The sequence below is a fragment of the Haemorhous mexicanus genome, chromosome 11 (genome assembly GCF_027477595.1).
Source record: "Haemorhous mexicanus isolate bHaeMex1 chromosome 11, bHaeMex1.pri, whole genome shotgun sequence".
Lineage (NCBI taxonomy): Eukaryota > Metazoa > Chordata > Aves > Passeriformes > Fringillidae > Haemorhous > Haemorhous mexicanus.
Window position 1 is genome coordinate 9,030,516 of NC_082351.1, and position 18,277 is coordinate 9,048,792.

At 41.9% G+C, this 18,277-nt stretch overlaps 2 protein-coding genes across 3 annotated transcripts in view; both read left to right on the top strand.

Annotated features, from left to right (window-relative positions):
* The window catches only part of STIMATE (STIM activating enhancer), a 32,740-nt gene extending 23,289 nt beyond the window's left edge, over positions 1-9,451 (top strand). The window contains exons 5-8 of the mRNA XM_059856282.1: positions 2,632-2,744; positions 3,632-3,709; positions 4,462-4,611; positions 5,467-9,451. Of these exons, the coding sequence (XP_059712265.1) occupies positions 2,632-2,744; positions 3,632-3,709; positions 4,462-4,611; positions 5,467-5,583 (458 nt within the window). The 3' untranslated portion in view covers positions 5,584-9,451. The remainder of the gene's footprint in view (positions 1-2,631; positions 2,745-3,631; positions 3,710-4,461; positions 4,612-5,466) is intronic.
* On the top strand, positions 1,371-15,529 carry MUSTN1 (musculoskeletal, embryonic nuclear protein 1). 2 transcript variants are annotated; one of them, XM_059856284.1, is made up of 4 exons: positions 1,371-1,382; positions 12,074-12,147; positions 14,875-14,995; positions 15,187-15,529. In XM_059856284.1, the coding sequence occupies exons 2-4, from the start codon at positions 12,139-12,141 to the stop codon at positions 15,291-15,293; spliced, it is 237 nt and encodes a 78-aa protein (XP_059712267.1). In that variant the 5' UTR covers positions 1,371-1,382; positions 12,074-12,138; the 3' UTR covers positions 15,294-15,529. The 2 variants fall into 2 exon arrangements, with proteins under 2 accessions (XP_059712267.1, XP_059712266.1); XM_059856283.1 differs by lacking the exon at positions 1,371-1,382 and having other exon boundaries at positions 11,823-12,147.
* Positions 15,530-18,277: the final 2,748 nt, after the last annotated feature.

An 18,277-nucleotide genomic window follows, 5' to 3' on the forward strand; every position in this document is an offset into this window, starting at 1 on the left:
TTTTAAGTGTCCTTGGTGTTCCTGAAGTGAAAACCTTCCTGTCACCAGTTTATTTAACATTTTTCAGTTTGACCCAAAGAACACTGTTATTTTTTGTAAGATTTTTTAAAATAATGTAGGGTAAAAGAGGGGACTAAAATGCAGCTCAGTGGGGTTGCAAGTGTGTTTAGAACTTGGGATTTTAAAATTAAACATGGAATGTGTAGCCTAGAATCACAGAGTGGTTTGGTTTGGAGGAGAACTCAAAGCCCATTTTGTTCCATGGACAGGGGCACCTTCCACTATCCCAGCTGGCTCCAAGCCACATCCAGCCTGGCCTTGGACACTGCCAGGGATCCAGGGGCAGCCACAGCTTCTCTGGGCACCCTGTGCCAGGGCCTGCCCACCCTTCCAGGGAGCAATTCCTTCCCAATATCTGACCCTCCCTGCCCTCTGGCAGTGGGCAGCCATCCCCCCTTGTCCTCTTGCTCCACAGCCTTTTCCACAGTCCCTCTCCAGCTCTCTTGGAGCCCTCTCAGGTACTGAAATGCTGCAATAAGATCACCCTGGAGCTTTCTCTTCTCCACACATCTCCTCTCTTCTCCACCCACGGTTCTCTAAAGAGTATCAGAGTCTTAGAGCATTTTATCTGGAGTAGTAGAGTCAAGTCCTCAGCTTGGAGATCAGTGGGATTTCAGTTTGTTTGTAAATGTGGGAAAACAAACAGGAGCCCTCCTTCCACCCCCGACAAGTCTCTTCTTGTGACTGAGTGATGTTTGTGTTTCTAGAGCCTAAATAATCATTTGTCTCAAGTTAGTTCTCACTGTGAGCTCATTTCCCTTCTTAGCTCTATTACTTGATCCCTGGTGATTCATTACTTGAAGCTGTCACAAAAATAGCAGTGTCCTGCTGGTTTTAAAAGCCTCTTCTTTATATGGAGGATAGTTTTTAAGCATAAATGCCTCAAGGAAGGAATGGATACCAAAATATCAGCAATTATAAATGGTGCCTGTTTGTACAGCAAAACAGCACTCTGGTCTGATTTATGAACAAAGGGCCATGACGCTCCCTCAAGGGCTTTTTACATCAGAATTTTTAATTTTATTGGATTTCTCTTCATATCTATGGTTTTGTATTTTCAGATTCATTACTTCAGCAGTTGGATTTTAATAGACGTGCACAATCAGTTAATATATTTGAGTCTGTAAAGAGGAGAAAACCAGTCATGATCTGTACTGAAAAGAATGTTGCCTGCATTCTCCTTCCCTTCTTGTCTTGAGCTACTTTAGCTGCTGCAAGTAGAAGACAGGTGATAAATCCCTCCTGGTGGTTATAAACTCCACTGGCAACTGAATTGTGCTGTGGCCTCTTTCCTTGGCTTTGCTTCTCCATGGCAGAGCTCGGAAATTGTATTTGATGCATCTTTTTCCTCCAGCTCTTCATTTGCAAGAGAAGCTGCAACTGCAATATTTAATTGTAAAACTTGAGCATTTTAATTGCTTTCCTCTCAGACTGTTGAGTGTTGATCAGAAACTGATCCTGTAAAATTTGGTTAGGAAGTATTTGTTGTTTTGGACTCCAGTCTGATTTATCAGTTTCTCTGTGTAGCATTTCAGCAGCAAACCCTCAGTCTCAGACTATTACCAAGTATTAATACTGAAAGCCTTCAGGAGTGTTCCAGAAAAGGAAGCAGCAACTGTCCATTATGCATTACAAGCACATAAAGGCATCTGATTTTCCATTGCACATTATTCATCCCCAGGCTGAGGGTTTGGAGCTGCCTTTGATGAGATTGCAGAGGCTGCTGCAAAGACTAAAAATCTGTCACCCCTCTCCAGAGCTTGCTTTTGTTTTCTGGTGAAGTGCAGCTTCAAACTCACCTGCAAAGCTTGTTAGGCTTACCAATCCTCTTTTTTCCCCTTTTTTGTCTTCTTTTTCTTTCTCTGCCTTCTTTCAAAGAGTGTAATCTTGTGCTTAAGTTTTCCTGTTCAAATATTTGTGGTCTTCTTTATGTTCTGGCAGATAACTTCATGCACTGAGGTTCTCACTCTCTTGAGTGCACCTCCTGCACTCAGGTGCAGCAGAATTTCAAACCCTTTCACACTGGAACTAGAAAATTATCCTAATTTTTTATTCAGCCTAATTTTTTATAGCAGCTCTTGCACCTTCAATTGGTTACTTATGGTAACTCACTCTGTAGAGATGAAAGATACCTTTAAGGTAGCCCAGAGACAATGGTGGAAATCTAAGTTCTATTTAGACTGAAGGGAAATGTGTTTTCCCCAACCATGTTTCCCTAAATTTTCCCCTTTAAGACACTTAATATGTCATGACAGAGGATCAAAAATTAACAATATGAGGATAAACACAATAAGAGTTTGTCTGTCTTGCTTTCATCAGATTATATGAAACAGTATGAGCATATCACAGGTACTGCTGGATGGGACAAGTCCTGTTAGATTCAGTTTCTGATACTTTTTGAAAGCTGGGGTGAGGCAGAGGGAGGGGAAGGAGGAGCACTGAAGGAATTGGAGAAGGCACTTCTGGAGGATTTAGCTGCTCTGCTGTCTCTTCCAAAACTGATTTTTTAAGATGTTTACTATGAAGTAAATCAAACCTATGCATATATTGAACCTTTCTTCTTTCTTGCAGGTGACCCCCTGCAGTGCAGTGCTTGGATGGGCCAATGTGCTCTGTACATAATGATTATGACATTTGAGAAAACCATCATCATCATAGTGCTGCTTATACCTCAGTGGAAAGAGGTTGGTGTTTTTACAGACAAGTGAATTTTAGGTGGAAGCTGTAAAGACTTCCAGCAGTGTTTATTGGTTTGGCTCAAGCATCGTGATTGTCTACACTCATTGCCAATTAACTCTGTAGTAGTGTTATGTTCTTTTAGTTTAATTGGGATACTGCTAATGAGACCTTTATCCATTGCCAGGAATATCATATTGTATTTGGAGGATTTCTGTAAACTGAAATATCCAAAATTTAATTCTATCTCCTTGTCTGAAGTACCCTTGAAACTACTAAGTGGTTATTTCTTTTCTTAACTCTAATTCTTCCCTACAGCTATTTTGTATTCTTGTAGTATTTTGAAGAATTTTCTTTGCCTGACCTTGTTGATAGGTTTGAAGTGTACACTTTTAGAAATCTGTGGTGGATTAGTGAATCCACTGGTGCTGACTGGATTAACCTTTATTTTGATGGACTCTGTGCAACCATATATTCAAAGTGGTGCTGTTACTGCCCATTAAAACCAGATAGCTCTGTTATATGCCCTGGACTACTTCAGGAACTCTGTTCTCCTTACTGGGTATTTTGTAAAACTCTGCTCTGTTTAAATTTCCTAAAAATGGATCTGCAACATGTTCCTTGGGAGCAGCTCTAAAATGTTCAAGATGATTCTAAGGCAACTCCTCAGTCTTCTGTAAACAAAAATGACAGAGATAAGTTTCTTGTCAGCCCCACTTACTTATCTGTGGTAATTTATGAGCTGTCCTAAATACTTTACTTTTCTCAAAGCTGCCCTTTTTTGGTTCACCTGCATTATTTCTGTCACATTAGCTTGTACATGAACATTGCCCTGCCTAAGCCAGTTGGGTGCACATGCTGCTGTGAGCTGAATTCAGTCCTTTTCTTTCCACAGGTGGCTTTATTGAACCCCATAGAGAACCCCCAGCTGGAGCTGGCAATCGTCATGCTGATAGTTCCCTTCTTTGTTAACGTTAGTACCACTCACTTCATGAGATGTTTACTTGGATATCCTTCTGCCATGTGTTCATTAATTAACATCAGTCCTTAAAATACTCTGTACCTTGGTGCTTAATTTAATCTAAGGGCTGCTAAAGAATGGGTAAATTGTCTGAATATGTAGATTTTTACAAAGCTGAAATCCATATGGAGCAAAAGAACCAGGTTCAGGAGAGGGGCAGAAATGTCTTTTAGACGACTCCTTTGGCCTGATGACTTCAGTAGATTGACTGACACAGAGATTATAAAATTACAGAGAAATTTGCTTCAGGAAGCAGTTGGTCTAAGGACACTCCTGTGAAGTGTCCTGTGTCTGACCATAGCTAATAGCAGCTGACCTGTGGTGGAGCAGAGGAAAAGGGCAAGCGTGCAGTCATCCTTCCCAAAGTACACTCTTGCAGCAATCAGGGATTTAGGGATTAGAGCCATAGACAGAGGGTGTCCTTGCATGTAGTAACTGCTGGTAAAGCATTGCTACATGAAGAGTTAATATACAATCACTGTGAATAATCACTACTTTTCTGATTTTCTTCTCTTCCACTAAGGGATAAAGTAGCTGGGCTCTAGAGCATTCCTGAAAGGTGTAATAAGATATGTGACACTGTGCCTATGCAAGATTTAGCTTTTGGCCAATTGAGAATTATTTTCAAGCTCATTTGGTCAGTATTTGGACTTTCTTCTACTCTGAAGAAAGCTGAACTGTTGCTTTCCCCTTCTTTTTAACAGGCGTTAATGTTCTGGGTAGTAGATAATTTCCTTATGAAGAAAGGGAAGACAAAAGCTAAACTTGAAGAAAAGGAAGCAGGACAAGATTCAAGAAATGGAAGTAAAGTCCGATACAGGAGAGCAGCATCACATGAGGAGTCAGAGTCAGAAGTATGTAGAGTTAATTATTGCAGTTAATGCAATATCAATCCAGTTCATCCCTCCTGATACTGATTTCATTGTAGCACTGTCAACTTAGGTTTGATTTGCTGAGCGTGTACCTCTAGCAGTAGCTCCTGGCATTGGCAGTTGAGAACCAGTTAAGGAAAAAGTCATTGCTGTACCACTCTGGCAGGTAATTTGCTTGCAGATGGGCAGGAAGACACAATAATATATGTAAATACCACCAGTGAGCTGTGCTGCAAGTGCTTCTAAAAAAAACCTTACAGGGAATCCAAACTAATAGACAATTCTAATTCGAAGAGAGGTTAATAGCTTAAACTGAAAGGGAGCTGGTGGAGGCAACTGACCTGATTTTTGAGAACTATTTACATAGCTGCCTTAGCATAACGTTATTCTAAATTACATTAAGTGAGCAGTTTTTAGTTCAGCTGAAAGATGGGTGGTTTATTTGAAGGTGAGTTGGTTTAGGTTTAGTAAGTTAATGTAACTTTTCTGTGTGATAAACAGTGCTATTTATATGGGGCTTGCCAGGTAATGTGAGTGCCTTGTTACCAGTGTGGATCAAGACCTTAAATATTCTCTCGAGCTGCCTCCACTGTTCTGGCATCACTCTTTGGGTTCAGAGTCAGTGGGCTGCAGTGAGATTAATATGCATCCATCCTTCTGCAAAATTTACTGGAGGTTTCTGATAGTATCTGCAATGACGTGACAGTAAATCCTAATTGTGTTCTAAGCTCTTTCCTGAGCAAATAATAAGATGCTTTGCAAGCATAAAAAAGTAAAGTTTAAAAGTAGAAAGAAGGAGTCTGCTCCACGTGCTCAGAAGCTGTAATTTGTTTTTAGATCCTTATTTCAGCAGATGATGAGATGGAGGAGTCGGATGCTGAGGAGGACCTGCGCAGACTGACCAACTTAAAGCCCATCAAGAAGAAGAAGCATCGCTTTGGTCTGCCCGTATGACACATTCCTTGGCCTGTGGACTTGCAGGTTTCATGGCAAAAACTTCTGTCAGTGGGGTTTAATGTTGCAATTGCATCTCCCTTTTCATACAAACTGACTTAGAAGCAAGGTCTACCAACAGAAGGCAAAGCAGTTGGAAGACTTCCAGTTCAGTTGCACTACAAACACACTGACCAGTTATGCAAGAATGTCTCCTCATCATGTGTGGGAAATGGACGAGTCACTAAGGATTCGTGTGGGAGGTGTCAGAGAAGATCAGAGAGAACAGATACAGAATCTTTCACTTTCAGTTACTGATGGGACAGTGTATGGAGTTCTCCAAAAGGCATCAAAGTTGACTAAGTTAAAGGAGTGTGTTTTATTACTAAAACTGGCTTTTGCAGCATAATTCCTAGAGCAGAATAGTTTATGGTTACAAGCTGTAACTTAACATTATTTTTTTAAGTACAAATGTTTACTTGCTACCGGGTACCTATGGAACTAATAGGTGGAACAAAGATTTTTTTCCAAGTCTTCTCAAATCTATCTGACTATTTTATATTTAAGTTATATTTTCATACAGTTGTATTTAAAAATTCTCTTTATCAGAGAAATGGGTACCGTTCCCTTTTTTGTGCAGAACAGGTCAAAAGATTTGTAATGAAAATCTTATTTATCCTTGTCTCCTGATTTAAGACAAAGGGATTGCAAAGAGAAAAGCTCTGTCACTGCTGAAGTCACCAAATATCACTAAAAAATGCAGTCCTCTGTGTGCTCTTGACCATGTAATTTGAAAATACCTTTTTCAGTAGGAGGTGGTGTTTGCATATTTGACAAAGGTGCACTTTAGTGTATAACAAAAATCCATTGTGATAAGTTATTTGTGAAATGAGTATCTATGGATACTCTAATTATTTCTTTTTCTGCAAGTCTCTTGTGCATACCTCTCAAATGACCCAAAAGAGATGGAACATTTCTGATACTTTTCCTGTTATAGGGCCTGCAGTACAGGACTGTGATCTCATTATAGCAGTTGTGCTACAATATTGCAAATACAATTCTGTCCCTTGTTTTTTGTTGGAAAAGCAATCTTCTACTTAATGTGCTTAACAGCAACAACAACAAAATTTCTCCTATTTAATTTCCATTAAGTTTCATTATCCTTCAGTAGTGAAAGAACAGCCCCAAGGGGTACAGTGCAGTTGTTACCGCAGCATTTCTGGGATTTTCAGTGTCTCTTCTGATAATTGAGAGCACGTGGTGATCTGAAACCTAGCAGACATGTTTTCAGTGATATCCTTTTGCTTTGCATATTTTCTAAATGATTGTTTCTGACAGCTTTCCTTGCTTAGCTAAACCTTGTGCAGGACAAGGCGATGTGTCAAAGAGGTGACAACAGACCTTGAATGAAAATCTGTTGTAGTGTCTGGACACCAGAAAAATTCCAAGCCTTAAACCAGTTTCATTGGAAAACTGCTCAGAACTTTTTAAGATTTTTTACATTTTTTTATAGATTTACTAGGTCTTAATGTGATTTATTATCCAGACCACTTAACTGGGCCTTAGTAAATACTGAACTGTGCGCTCCCATGCTTACTTTCACTATTCCAGCATCCCTTTTCCTGGTGGCTTCCAAGGGGACACGATGCTCTGACACCTCAGGGTGTCCAGCCAGCTCAAAGGAACATTTACCAAACCCAAGGTTTTAGTTGAGCCCCTGACCTTTGTTACTGTGCACTGAAACGTAAGAACTGCAATAAGTTACAGTACTAGTGTTTCCTTTAGACTAAATTTAGAGACTAATGACAGTGGAAGCTTACCTGAGTCCTTTTGACATGGGGGGGGGTGGGGATGGGGAAATGTCCCTAATCAGTGTTGCCTCTGGTTTGGGGGGTGTGGGTTTTTTATTGATTGTATCACTCGCACCTTCTCTTGACTATTGACCACTGGGCGGGCGCACATCTCCAAAAGCACAGTACTTCAAGGAATTCATCAACAGAATAGTCTCCTACAGCTCACTTTTCCAAAGGGATTTAAGAGCTGGGACTGGCTCTTGTCACAATTGTCAGCATTTATTTTTTTAGCATAGGATTTGTTCTATTTCTGATAGTGAGCTCAGGCTACTGAACACATGCTACATCCCAGTGCGGAGCCATGGCTGTCCTCGCCAGCTGAGATAACTGAGCAGCGCACACAAATTTACCTGTGCGAGCTTGCATCTTATCTTCCTTTTCCCTCCTGCAGTTACTTCAATTATCAAAATGGTTCTAGTCTCATGTTTAGTCTGTGAAGTGTCAGTATAAAATTATGGCCTTAATCATGTAAAAATATTTCTTTTGAGCAGACCTCAAGCTTATTGACCAAGTAAAAAACAGTATGAAGCACTACGGAGCAGTTTTTTGAAGGTGGTTATAGAAAAGGTTCTGAATTCCTAGTTTTTCATGTCTTAAGTGCTTAAATGTCTCTTCTTGTGAGATCTAGATATGGCTAGCCAGATGATGTAGTAAAGCACTATGATCCAAAGACACAGAAGTATTTTAAATACCACAGTAGTAACAGGAGGAGCAACCTTCAGAGGGGAAAAAAATAAATTCTCTACTGAGACAATAATTCTATTCAGAATTTTAGGTAAGTAACAAAATTTGGCTGTTTTTTCTATACATTCTTTGTTACCATTGTGAAAGAGATGGAAAATGTAAAACTAGTCATTTTCCTCTCTGTAAGGTGAAAATTGGAAATAGTAATTATGAGTAGGACAAGTCCTTTTGTCTGACAGGCTTGCATGTGTGAGCAGGGAGTGTGTGCTTAGTGCTTCACTGTGTCTTACCACTTGTTAAAATGTACTGGCAGTGCAGTCTGAAATGGACTTTTCATAAGGAGTTGATCCAGTGTGAGATTGCAACACCATGTTTGCATTATCCTCCAGCTGTCACTCAGATTTCTGCCTGGCAAATGTACTTCAGGACAACCTGTAGCAAAGGTTTAATTCAGGCTGTGCTTAGAAAATAGGATTCTGTTTAAAGAAAATAAGTGATGTAGTGAATGCCAAAGTAAGAGGAAGGGACTTAGTGAAGAGACACAAATATTGGTGGAGATGGAATTTACCACGAGTGGTCAACCTAAATACATTAACTGTTCCTAGTATCTGACCTGTGACACATCTGCATAAACTTAAAACACTGGTGTTGTCTAGTGTGTGGTTTCCAAGTTCTGGCTTCAATATGTTCAGGTCCCCTTGTCTTACTTTAAGTAGGTGAATGCTGTCTGTTCATGTTACTAACTAAAATGTACTATAGCTTTTCTTCAGGGAAAACTCAGAAACTGAGTTGCAAATTAGAGCAATGCAAAGTGATCCCCTCGGGCAGGTGTCTGCTCTGATCCCTGCCGAGCCTGGGGAGGGGGGCCTGGGCTCTCCCGCTCTGCTCAGAGCTGAGCATCACAAGGAATCTCTGCCACTGTGCTTGACTAACCCGTGTTTGCAACTTTGCTGTGCTTTTTACAGGAGAAACCAGTAGTGAAAGCTAATAAATTCAGCCACACCAAGTCAGAGTAAATCTACAGCATAGGTGTGCAAACTTTTTTAGGTGAAGTTTCCAGTTCAATTACTGAAAATGACTACTATGGTTTTACAAAGTAAAACTGCAGTATCTTTAAAAAAGGGACTCTTTTGTAGGTGTTTCGTCTTGTGTGGGTATCCATCTCAAATTGAATGTGGGGTTTGTTTGTAAGTAAATTCAGAGTATAGCCAATGTGAGCAAAACCAACAGCTGTATTCTGCTGCCCTCTGTTTGGACCATATTGTTTAATCAGTGGTGTTACCTTAAACTTTTAAGGGTATCTGATGTAATTACATTATAATGGTTTACAATAAAGTCTGACTTATTACAGATTTGTACACTTGTTTTATACTTCTTCTGTGTCAGAGTGCCTGTATTTCAGTGTCTATGGTGTGCTCTTGTGGGAAGCAAGTTCTGCTACTTGAGTTTAACATCAGCACTAATTGTGCACCCTGTTATGTTGATTTTAATTTCAGTATATTTCTTTACCTTAATGGCAAGTCCCGTTTGGTCAGGAAGAGCCATTGTTCTTAAGATGCAAGTTTTGTTTACAAGTTTAAGAATCCTTGCAGGCTCCTCTCAGATCCATTTCCTGAGGAAGATTTTTTTAGGGCTGGAGCTGAACAGGATGGACCCAATCCTGCCTCTGTACCTCCTCTGTTACATTTCCCTATTATTTTCATACTTTCCACCTACCACATCCAAGCAGCCCCATACCCACTGCACCTGTACAGGGAATTCAGAGTATAATCTTCACTCTACCTAAAGTGTCAGTCCCCTGAGAGGTTGTTAGCACTTTCCTGGAGAAGTCAAATCTTCCCTGAGATTTGGAGACCACAGTGGCAGCCGTGTGTACACTCACTTAATTCTCTATGGTCATTGATATATTTTAGTTGGAACCATTCCTCCAGCAAAGGAGTTTTCCACAATTCCTATTGCAGTGGAAGATTACAACTTGTATTTTTAATAGCCACTGTTGGATAAAGGAGCCATCTTGTTCCATTGTCATTCATGTCCCATTTAACAGATCTCGAGAACCTCAACCAGGTGAACAGGATTTCTACTCTAAAAATTAAGAAATGTAGATTTAGGCTGGGTTCTTTCTTTTTCTTTGAGGAAAAATAGCCCATAATTTGTGCAAACAAATGGTTGTGCCCCTTGTTGAGTGCTGGTTTAGGAAATGGAAGAGAACAGAACACTCCAGGCTTTGGGGATGTTCTAGAAACCCCAGGATAAGCTGCCTGCCTCTCTAAGCAATTCACCTGCCCCAAATGGCAAGCAAGGTGTGAGTGGTTTGATTTTGTTTGTATAGATTAAATTGCTATGAAAGCACAACTCTGTTGCTTTTGAGTGAGGAATATGTAGTACCAATTAACTGAAGCAATTTTGAAAGCTGAAGGGAAAATAATAGTTCAGTGTCTTGAATTCTAAAAATTTGCTTTAAACATGCAGAATGTTATTTTGCTGTCATAATAGATAGTCAGAACAGTGACACTTGTGGGACTGTAGAGAAACATCTCAGTAGAGAACTGTTACTTTGTACAACAGAAAAAAAAATCTGTTTTTTCTAAGGTCAGTGTTTTATTCTTCTGTTTTGTTGGCCTACTAAGGGCACTGCTGCTCTGCAGAAATGCTTCTTTTGGTTACTAAGACATGGGTTTAAAATAGAAAACCTAAGTAATAACTAAGGACGAAACATCCAAACTGCTTCTTAGCCTACAAATAATTCCCCCAATAAAGGAGAAGATCTCAGGCCTGGAAAGAGTTCAGCTTAAAGGCAGTTTGGGCATTGGGAGGCCTGGGAAGTAGTTCATAGCCAACAGATCCCACAGTCCTGCTCATACAGTGCTGGAGCTCTGCTTTGATGTCATGTTTTCATAGTGAAAAACAAATTTTTGTTACCTCTTGTGCTTCTCTGTACCCTAAAAACACTGGCGGAGCCTGAGGAAAGGCTAGGGCAGATTTCTACCACTACAACAGTTGATCACTCTAGTGGAAGGTGTTTGGAGGTCTGCCATGCCTGCTCTTCTCACATTAACCTATCTGGCTGGAGTCTTGGTTCTTTGTAGGTGTTTAGTGCAGTCACAGAAGCTGATTTTTTTTTTTTTTTTTGCATGATGTAAAGATTTCATATAAAAAACACAAAGGGAAACAATCTTCCACTCAAACCTCTGTCAGTAATGAAAAATAGAATTCATGCTCAGAGATAGTAGGGCTTTACTTAATTAAAAAATTGTTTAGAGAACAAATATTAAAAGTTCTGAGAAAGGTTTTACTGCTGTCAGCAAGTGCAGTGGGGAACACTGAGTTTATCTGTGTCTCAGTAAGCTGTTCCTGTACAGATGTGGGTGAAATGGTTAAACTTGCAGATAGTGCTGGAAGTAGAAAGTGATTTTACTCTCTCAGTTGTGTAAGAGCCAGCACTGGAGCACAATCAGAGATAGAGCTGTAAGGGTATAACCATACTCTACTTTATTAGCTCTCCAAAAGACACAAAGCACTCTCCCGTTAAAGATTCCTGTGCTAAAGTGATTCAGGGCACAGTTATGCTTTGGACTTCGGGTTTGTATCATCTTTAGAGAGCACATATTTTGTTATGCTGGGAAAGCAATGCCCACTCTTTTTTTTTTTCCCTCCCCCAGGAGGGTTCAGAGTCAATTTTGTGTCCATAACAACATTTTTGCCTTTTAAAGCTATAAATAGAGCCCCAGCGGACTTCCCGGGAAGCGTTTTTGCAGGGACCCGGCTTCCCCGCTGCCGCAGCTGCCTGCCCCCGTCAGCCCAGCCCGGTGAGTGCTGCACGCCCGAGTCATCGCCAGGAATAAACCTCCGACAACAACAGCCTGCCTCGACCTGAATCATCCCGCCGCTGCTTCGGGAACATGACCCAGCCCATGACTTCGCTCGGATGCTCTATATAAGTCCAGAAAAACAACAGGCGCTCGCAGAGCTCACGGGCTGGATTTAATCAAAGTCGGGAACGACCTGGGAGGGATTTCAGCGAGGGAGCACCGCAGTTATGTCACAGGTACGGGGACATCTGTGCGCTGCCAGCCCTCGGAGCAGCGCCTGGCAAACCTGCTACTGGTTTGGATGCTGTGCTTGGAAAAGCTTATTAGCGAGTTCCTCTGGTTAACCAGTGAATTCAGCTTTACTACTCTGTGACCTGTGTGATTAAAATATTTTAACAAGGACATACTTATCATGGGTTATTCAGTGAAGAAGAAAAGCAGCTGCTCTCTACATGATTAATTAATTTAGCTTTAAAATGTTCTGGTTTACCTTAAATATTTTTCTTTTCGTAGAAAGGGAAAAATCCTTTCCCCTGCTCTGAATTGGGATGTTTCACAGATGGAGGAATCTCTGCCTTTCTAACACACTTTCTCAGACAGTGATTCTGAAATTCTGTTTTGCAAAGAGGTGCCTGTGCTGAAATGTTCCTGTGTAAAGCTTAGTGCATTAACGTGCAGGAGAAAAGAGTGTGACTGAAAATTCTAACTGTTAGGATAAGATATTTGAGACTGAAATTTTGTATAAAATGAATACTTTTATATTCATTTTATAACTAATGGTTTGTCTTTAATGCATGCCACAATAATCAGTGTTTCAAAGTGCTCTTGAAATGAGCTCAGAAATGGTGAGGTTTCAGGTAAATGTTACATTTGCATCACAAGCTGAGTGTGCTTGGCAGAGCTCTCCTCAGCATGAGAGTTTTACAGGAGTGGTGCAATGGAGAGTAGGAACACAGAGAAAGTAGGAGAGCACAGTTCTTCAGCCATAGAGAGTAACTCAGTTCAGCTGATTTTCTTTACTCCAAAGAAAATCGTACTTAAAACCCAGTTGTATGTCTTGTAAAGTAGCACTTTCTGTCTTGTGACAGGAGTAGATAAAGCACAGGCTGCACTCCCGTGCCAGGAATGGCTCCTGGCAACCCCTGCTCAGAAATTCTGGCAGCAGTTAGCAGTGGTGGGGCTGTGACAGTGGCAGCTGCTGGCCAGGGCTAACCATAACCTCTCTGTGCACCAGCTTTGCTCTTCAGCTGGGGCCGACTAATTCACAGCAACTGTCCTGCTGGAAAATCCTCTGTGATCAAAGCATGAGATGGTTTATTTTAAAATAACTGGGTGACATTCAAGAGCTCTGCTGAGCCTGGCTGTATCTTTGTGCATGCCAAGAGCTACCTTTCCTCATCTTGTCCCCAGGAATTCCCTTGTCCCGGTGGGTAGAAGTCTCACAGTAACTGTCTGTTACCAATAATGGGTGAAGGACCTTTGCAGACTTCACACTGCTCTTAAAGCAAGGGGCTTTTTCCCTTCCTGGGTTGGCTGCCTGTGGAGCATGCCATGGGCATGAGGGACTGTTCCCATCATGTGCCAGTTGTCATTCCAGAAGGACAGGTGACTCCTGGCTGTGGGCATGTTTGGCTCACCAGCAGAACAACCATGCACGAGGTGTTGTGAATTTTGAAGGGTTTGCTGACACCCTTTCCCCTCGCTTGCTTTACTACTCATGAGTGTTTTCCCCAGAGATCTCATAAATGTTTTATTTCCCACAACACATGCAAGTGGGATTGACAGTGAGCTATTCTGAGCGTTCCCAGGAATTTGCTGCAGGCAGAAATCGTGCTGAAGGCTCCAGTGGAGCCAGCCCACCCTTCCAGGAGCCAGCCATGCAGGCACTGTCTCTGCAGGCTCCCCGGGACTCGCTGCTCCAGCCATCCGTAGGCCTTGAGGGATTTGTTTCCCTCCACAACTGCTTTTAGCCTCACAGGCAGTGCCTGGAAATGCTGGGTGGGCTCCACCACTGCCAGAGCCCAAATATGTAGCGATGGTCAGAGAAGTTTCTTGTTGATGTTTCAGTGTGCAAATCTATTAGAGTTGGAGTGTGGGGGTCTTCTGTTCCTCTTAATCATATCCCTGTGCCCCTGAATCTTGCCATGAGGGCTGCCTGGTGGGACATTGAAAATCTGTCCATGGAATAATAAACTGATGGAGGAATGCTTATGGTGTTGGCTGCTGCAGAGTGGGGTTGTGTCTGACTGGGCAGTCCTAATTTAAAGATAGGGGTAGGCTGATGAAGCAATGCTATCCTTGTTTCCTTGTAGTGGAATAAACTGTGAACAGATTAGTACTTGGCTTTAGCAGTGCACCACCTGATGATGCATCTGTTTCTGTATTAGGTTTCCTTCTCCTTCTTTGGGTTCCAAGTCCAGGCCTTTAGATGTGTTCAGTAGAGAGCCCTGTTGAGTGCTTAGATACTTTTGTTCCTTAAATTTAAGATGATCAACTATGGGTCAAGTGTTTATTTGAACTTAAGACAAGTCCAGATTTGGAATCTCTCTGACAGGTTTCCCAAAGAAGTAGTAAGTCGACTGAGGCACAAGCCAAATTTAGTAATAAAGTGATTTTTCCTTTCTATTGGACAGGTTCTTGAATTACCAATCAGTACTTGCAGAATAAGCAGATAGGGCTGGACAGAGAAAAATCTAAGATTTTTTTTCTTTTTTTTTTAATTAAGCAGTCCATTGCTCTTTCAAAGACTGTACAATAAAAAGACAATTTCAGAGCAGTAAGAATGGTAGCAGATTTTGGGAAGGGCAGTGAAATTGTGATTATGGGAGTTGAGTATGTAATTTCAGAACTGAAATAGGTGAAATATTGTGTTAGCAACTCTGTATGTTGTAGCCTTTGGGTGAAGGCAGCTTTGTTCCCTGTGCTTTGAGCACAAAATACTGATGTGTTGTTCTGTTTCTTAGCCAGCCCCTGTGAAAAAGAAGCGTCCTCCAGTGAAGGAAGAAGACCTCAAAGGAGCCAGAGGAAACCTTGCCAAAAACCAGGAAATAAAGTCTAAAACCTACCAAGTGATGAGGCAGTGTGGTAAGTTTCCTCGACTGGAAGAAATTAAGCAGAGTAAAACATTGACTTAATTGCCCTTTTCAAGTGAAAGGGTTCCTCATCTGATGGACAAGTGAAGTATTTATCATATATGTATTTCAGCAGCACTAATTTGACTCCCTTGAATTTGGGTGGTATTTCACTGATTGTGTCTCCTGGTTCTCTTTTCTAAGAACAAATGGGCTCTGCAGCACCTTCCGTATTCAGCGGGGCTCGGACAGGGGGTGAAACAGTCTTTGAGAAACCGAAGGATGAGCCAGCCAAGAGCGTCTTTGGTTGACAGTGGAGCTGGACATGACTCACCAAAATGATTGTTGTAACATTTTTCAAAATTTCTGTTCCTTGCACTAAAGTCACTGTAGACTCAAGCAGATAATTTCCACTCTAAGTCCTTAAGTAGGGAATATACTCATGTCAAAGAGTAAAACTTCCATGTTCATTTTTATTACATGCTTCCTTTCTATATATTGGATAACATTTGCTATAATTGTTTAATAAAAAAGGTTGTTGGACTCAGCTTGGCACACTGTGGTGATTCATTTCACTTTGGGCTCAGATTAATTTTGTGGGCACTTTGGCACTACAGGCAATGATTTTGTCTGTCAAAAGCAAGGAAAACACAACCTGATGGCTCAGTGTCAGTGCAATTTCTTCACACCGTGCCCTCACCAGGAGGGAGCTGAGGAGGAGCTGATCAAAGGGGCAGCACAGAAATCTGGAGACCTCACCCACATCTGTGCTGCCTACAGCGGTACCTTGGCGAGGGCCCTCAGCGTGGCAGCATGGCGCAGGGTGGTGGTTCTCCCCTCACAGTTCCCCTCACGGTTTCCTGCTCATGGCTCTCCCCTCACGGCTCTCCCCTCACAGTTCCCCTCATGGTTTCCCGCTCATGGCTCTCCCCTCATGGTTTCCCACTCACGGCTCTCCCCTCATGGTTTCCCGCTCATGGCTCTCCCCTCATGGTTTCCCACTCACGGCTCTCCCCTCACGGCTCTCCCCTCACAGTTCCCCTCATGGCTCTCCCCTCACAGTTCCCCTCACAGTTTCCCGCTCATGGCTCTCCCCTCACAGTTCTCCCCCATATCCCCCCCCTCACACCCTTCCGGGCAGCAATGCCATGATTTCCCTTCATGCAGCTCAGCTGTGAGGGCAGAGGCCCGGCTCTCAGAGTGCCCCAGCACCGAGGGAAGGATTTCAGCTCATTCCCCAGTAGCTTTTGCCTCCTGTCCCACTGGATCAAATGAGAAGTGGGGTGCCAGACCCAGCCGCCATGTCCTGCCTTACCACGGAGATGAGAACCCAATGAGTGCCTCTGTACAACACCAGCACACTCTGAGGGGAAGCTGGTTTTTTCCAATGCTGTTTGCTTCTTAATTTGCTGCATTAAACACCAAACCTGTTTTCTCCCAAACCCCAGAGTGTTTCCTCAGCTGGATATTTGTTCTAAAACACAGAGGAACCTCTGTGGGTGCCTGCCATGCTTCCCACACACCCTGAGTCTCTGCAGCACATCTGTGGATGGTAAGTCAGATGCCACCTTTGTTAAAGAAACTGCTTTTATTTTACTCAGACTAGACATGATTAAGAGGTAAAAGTGAGGCCAAAGTTCTCTGTGCACCATGAAATGCATCATATTTGGCTTTTGTGTCCCAAACACTGGGATAAAATATGACAATGCCCACACAGATCCCAGAGAGGCTGTGGAGAGGAGCTCACTTACGGCAGCAGCAAACCCTTTGGCTTTAAGGGAAAAGCTTCTTTAAAGATATTGCTGGTGCATTGCCTTGCCCTGATTTTTTCACTTTAAAAGATTATTATTTGCAGCCCAGGCCCCGCCTCCTCTCTTTAGTGGGCACAATTTCTCCGTGGAGCACAGGCTCCTCACAGGTATGTGCCTGTGGCGGAGCCTTTTCCCAAGATCCTTCCAGAGCACGAAAAAAGTCACAGTGGAAAAAATTCCTGCCCTGATAATACTGGAGCTGCCTTTGCATCGGGTTTAACAAACCCTCCTTAATTAACCTGTGTTGAGAAGGTGGAAGGAGGTTGTTCAATAGTTATAGAAGTGGTGGCAAGGGGCAAGTAGGGCAAATGTTGTCACTTTCATTATTACAGTACAACAAGGGCCTGACCTGCCAGTTTGCAGGCGGGGTAGCAGGACAGGGGGTGCTGTATTTCAGACCCTGCTTTGGATATGTTGGTGCTGATTTAACGAAGAACAGAAACCTCTGTGTCTCACATGGATTCTACAGGGAAGCCAAGTAAGGTATCTGCCAGAGATGTGGGATTTGGCAAACAGCTCTATTTACAGGATCTTGTCATGTTCATTTACTTGTGTGGTTTCCTAGTGTGACAATAAGGACTGGGCATTGATTTTGGTCTTCCTGTCTTTTAATGTGAACCTCATCTAAAAAATGTGAGGGGCAGAGCTGACCCTGCAGCCTAAAGCTGTGCAGCAAAAGCAGCTCTTTAACATCCGTGTGATCTTACACATGGGCATTAGAAAACTGATGACAGATCCACTTAATTGAAGCTTTGGCTCTTGCAGCTCTTAGGCCGCTAAGTGTCTAATCCTGTGTATTTTAAGGGATTAGAGCATTACATGAGTTGTACAAGTTAATTGAATGTATTGCAGTTTAATTTTTTGTCTTTTAAAATATATATATTTACATGTCCTGCTGTAAAGGATATGGTATTTGCAAGTAGTATAAACAGTCTGCCTGAGAGGAGTAAAGTTTATTTTTTTAAAAAGTTACTTAAAGCACAAGGCTTGTAAGACCAGGCTGTGCTTAGCACATTATTTGTAGTGAACTTGTAGATGTCTGGTAAGAAATAAATTATTGAGCTTTAGTGTCTGCTTGCAACTGCCTGTCCTGGCAATCTCCAAATCTCTGAAGTGCCTGTGATAATGTTAAGGATGTGCCCTTTCAAATTATTACTGTGGAATATGGTAGAGAGTCCTGCAGTTTGGTGCACAAACCAAGTAATCTGCCCAAGGGATTTCATGTGACACAGTGAAATCTAATTTTTAAAAAAGTATATAGAAATTTCTTAATTTTACGTGTTATGAAACATTAAAATTCTAATGTTTAAGAGCAAAGATCTGTTGGAAAAATAAGCATTAACCAAGTCCAAGTTTTACCTATGTTTAATGGGTAAATATTACATTTCTGTGTCTCTTCAAAGCCTACACGATATCTGCAAGTACATGTTACTCATTAACTGATTAAGATAAATAGAGATTTCATTTGAAATTTTGTTTTTTTC

What these genes read in the sequence shown, in the direction of transcription:
- MUSTN1 (XM_059856284.1), top strand. An exon ending in CCAAGTGATGAGGCAGTGTG is followed by an intron (nt 14,996 to 15,186) that starts GTAAGTTTCCTC and finishes CTCTTTTCTAAG; the next exon opens with AACAAATGGGCTCTGCAGCA.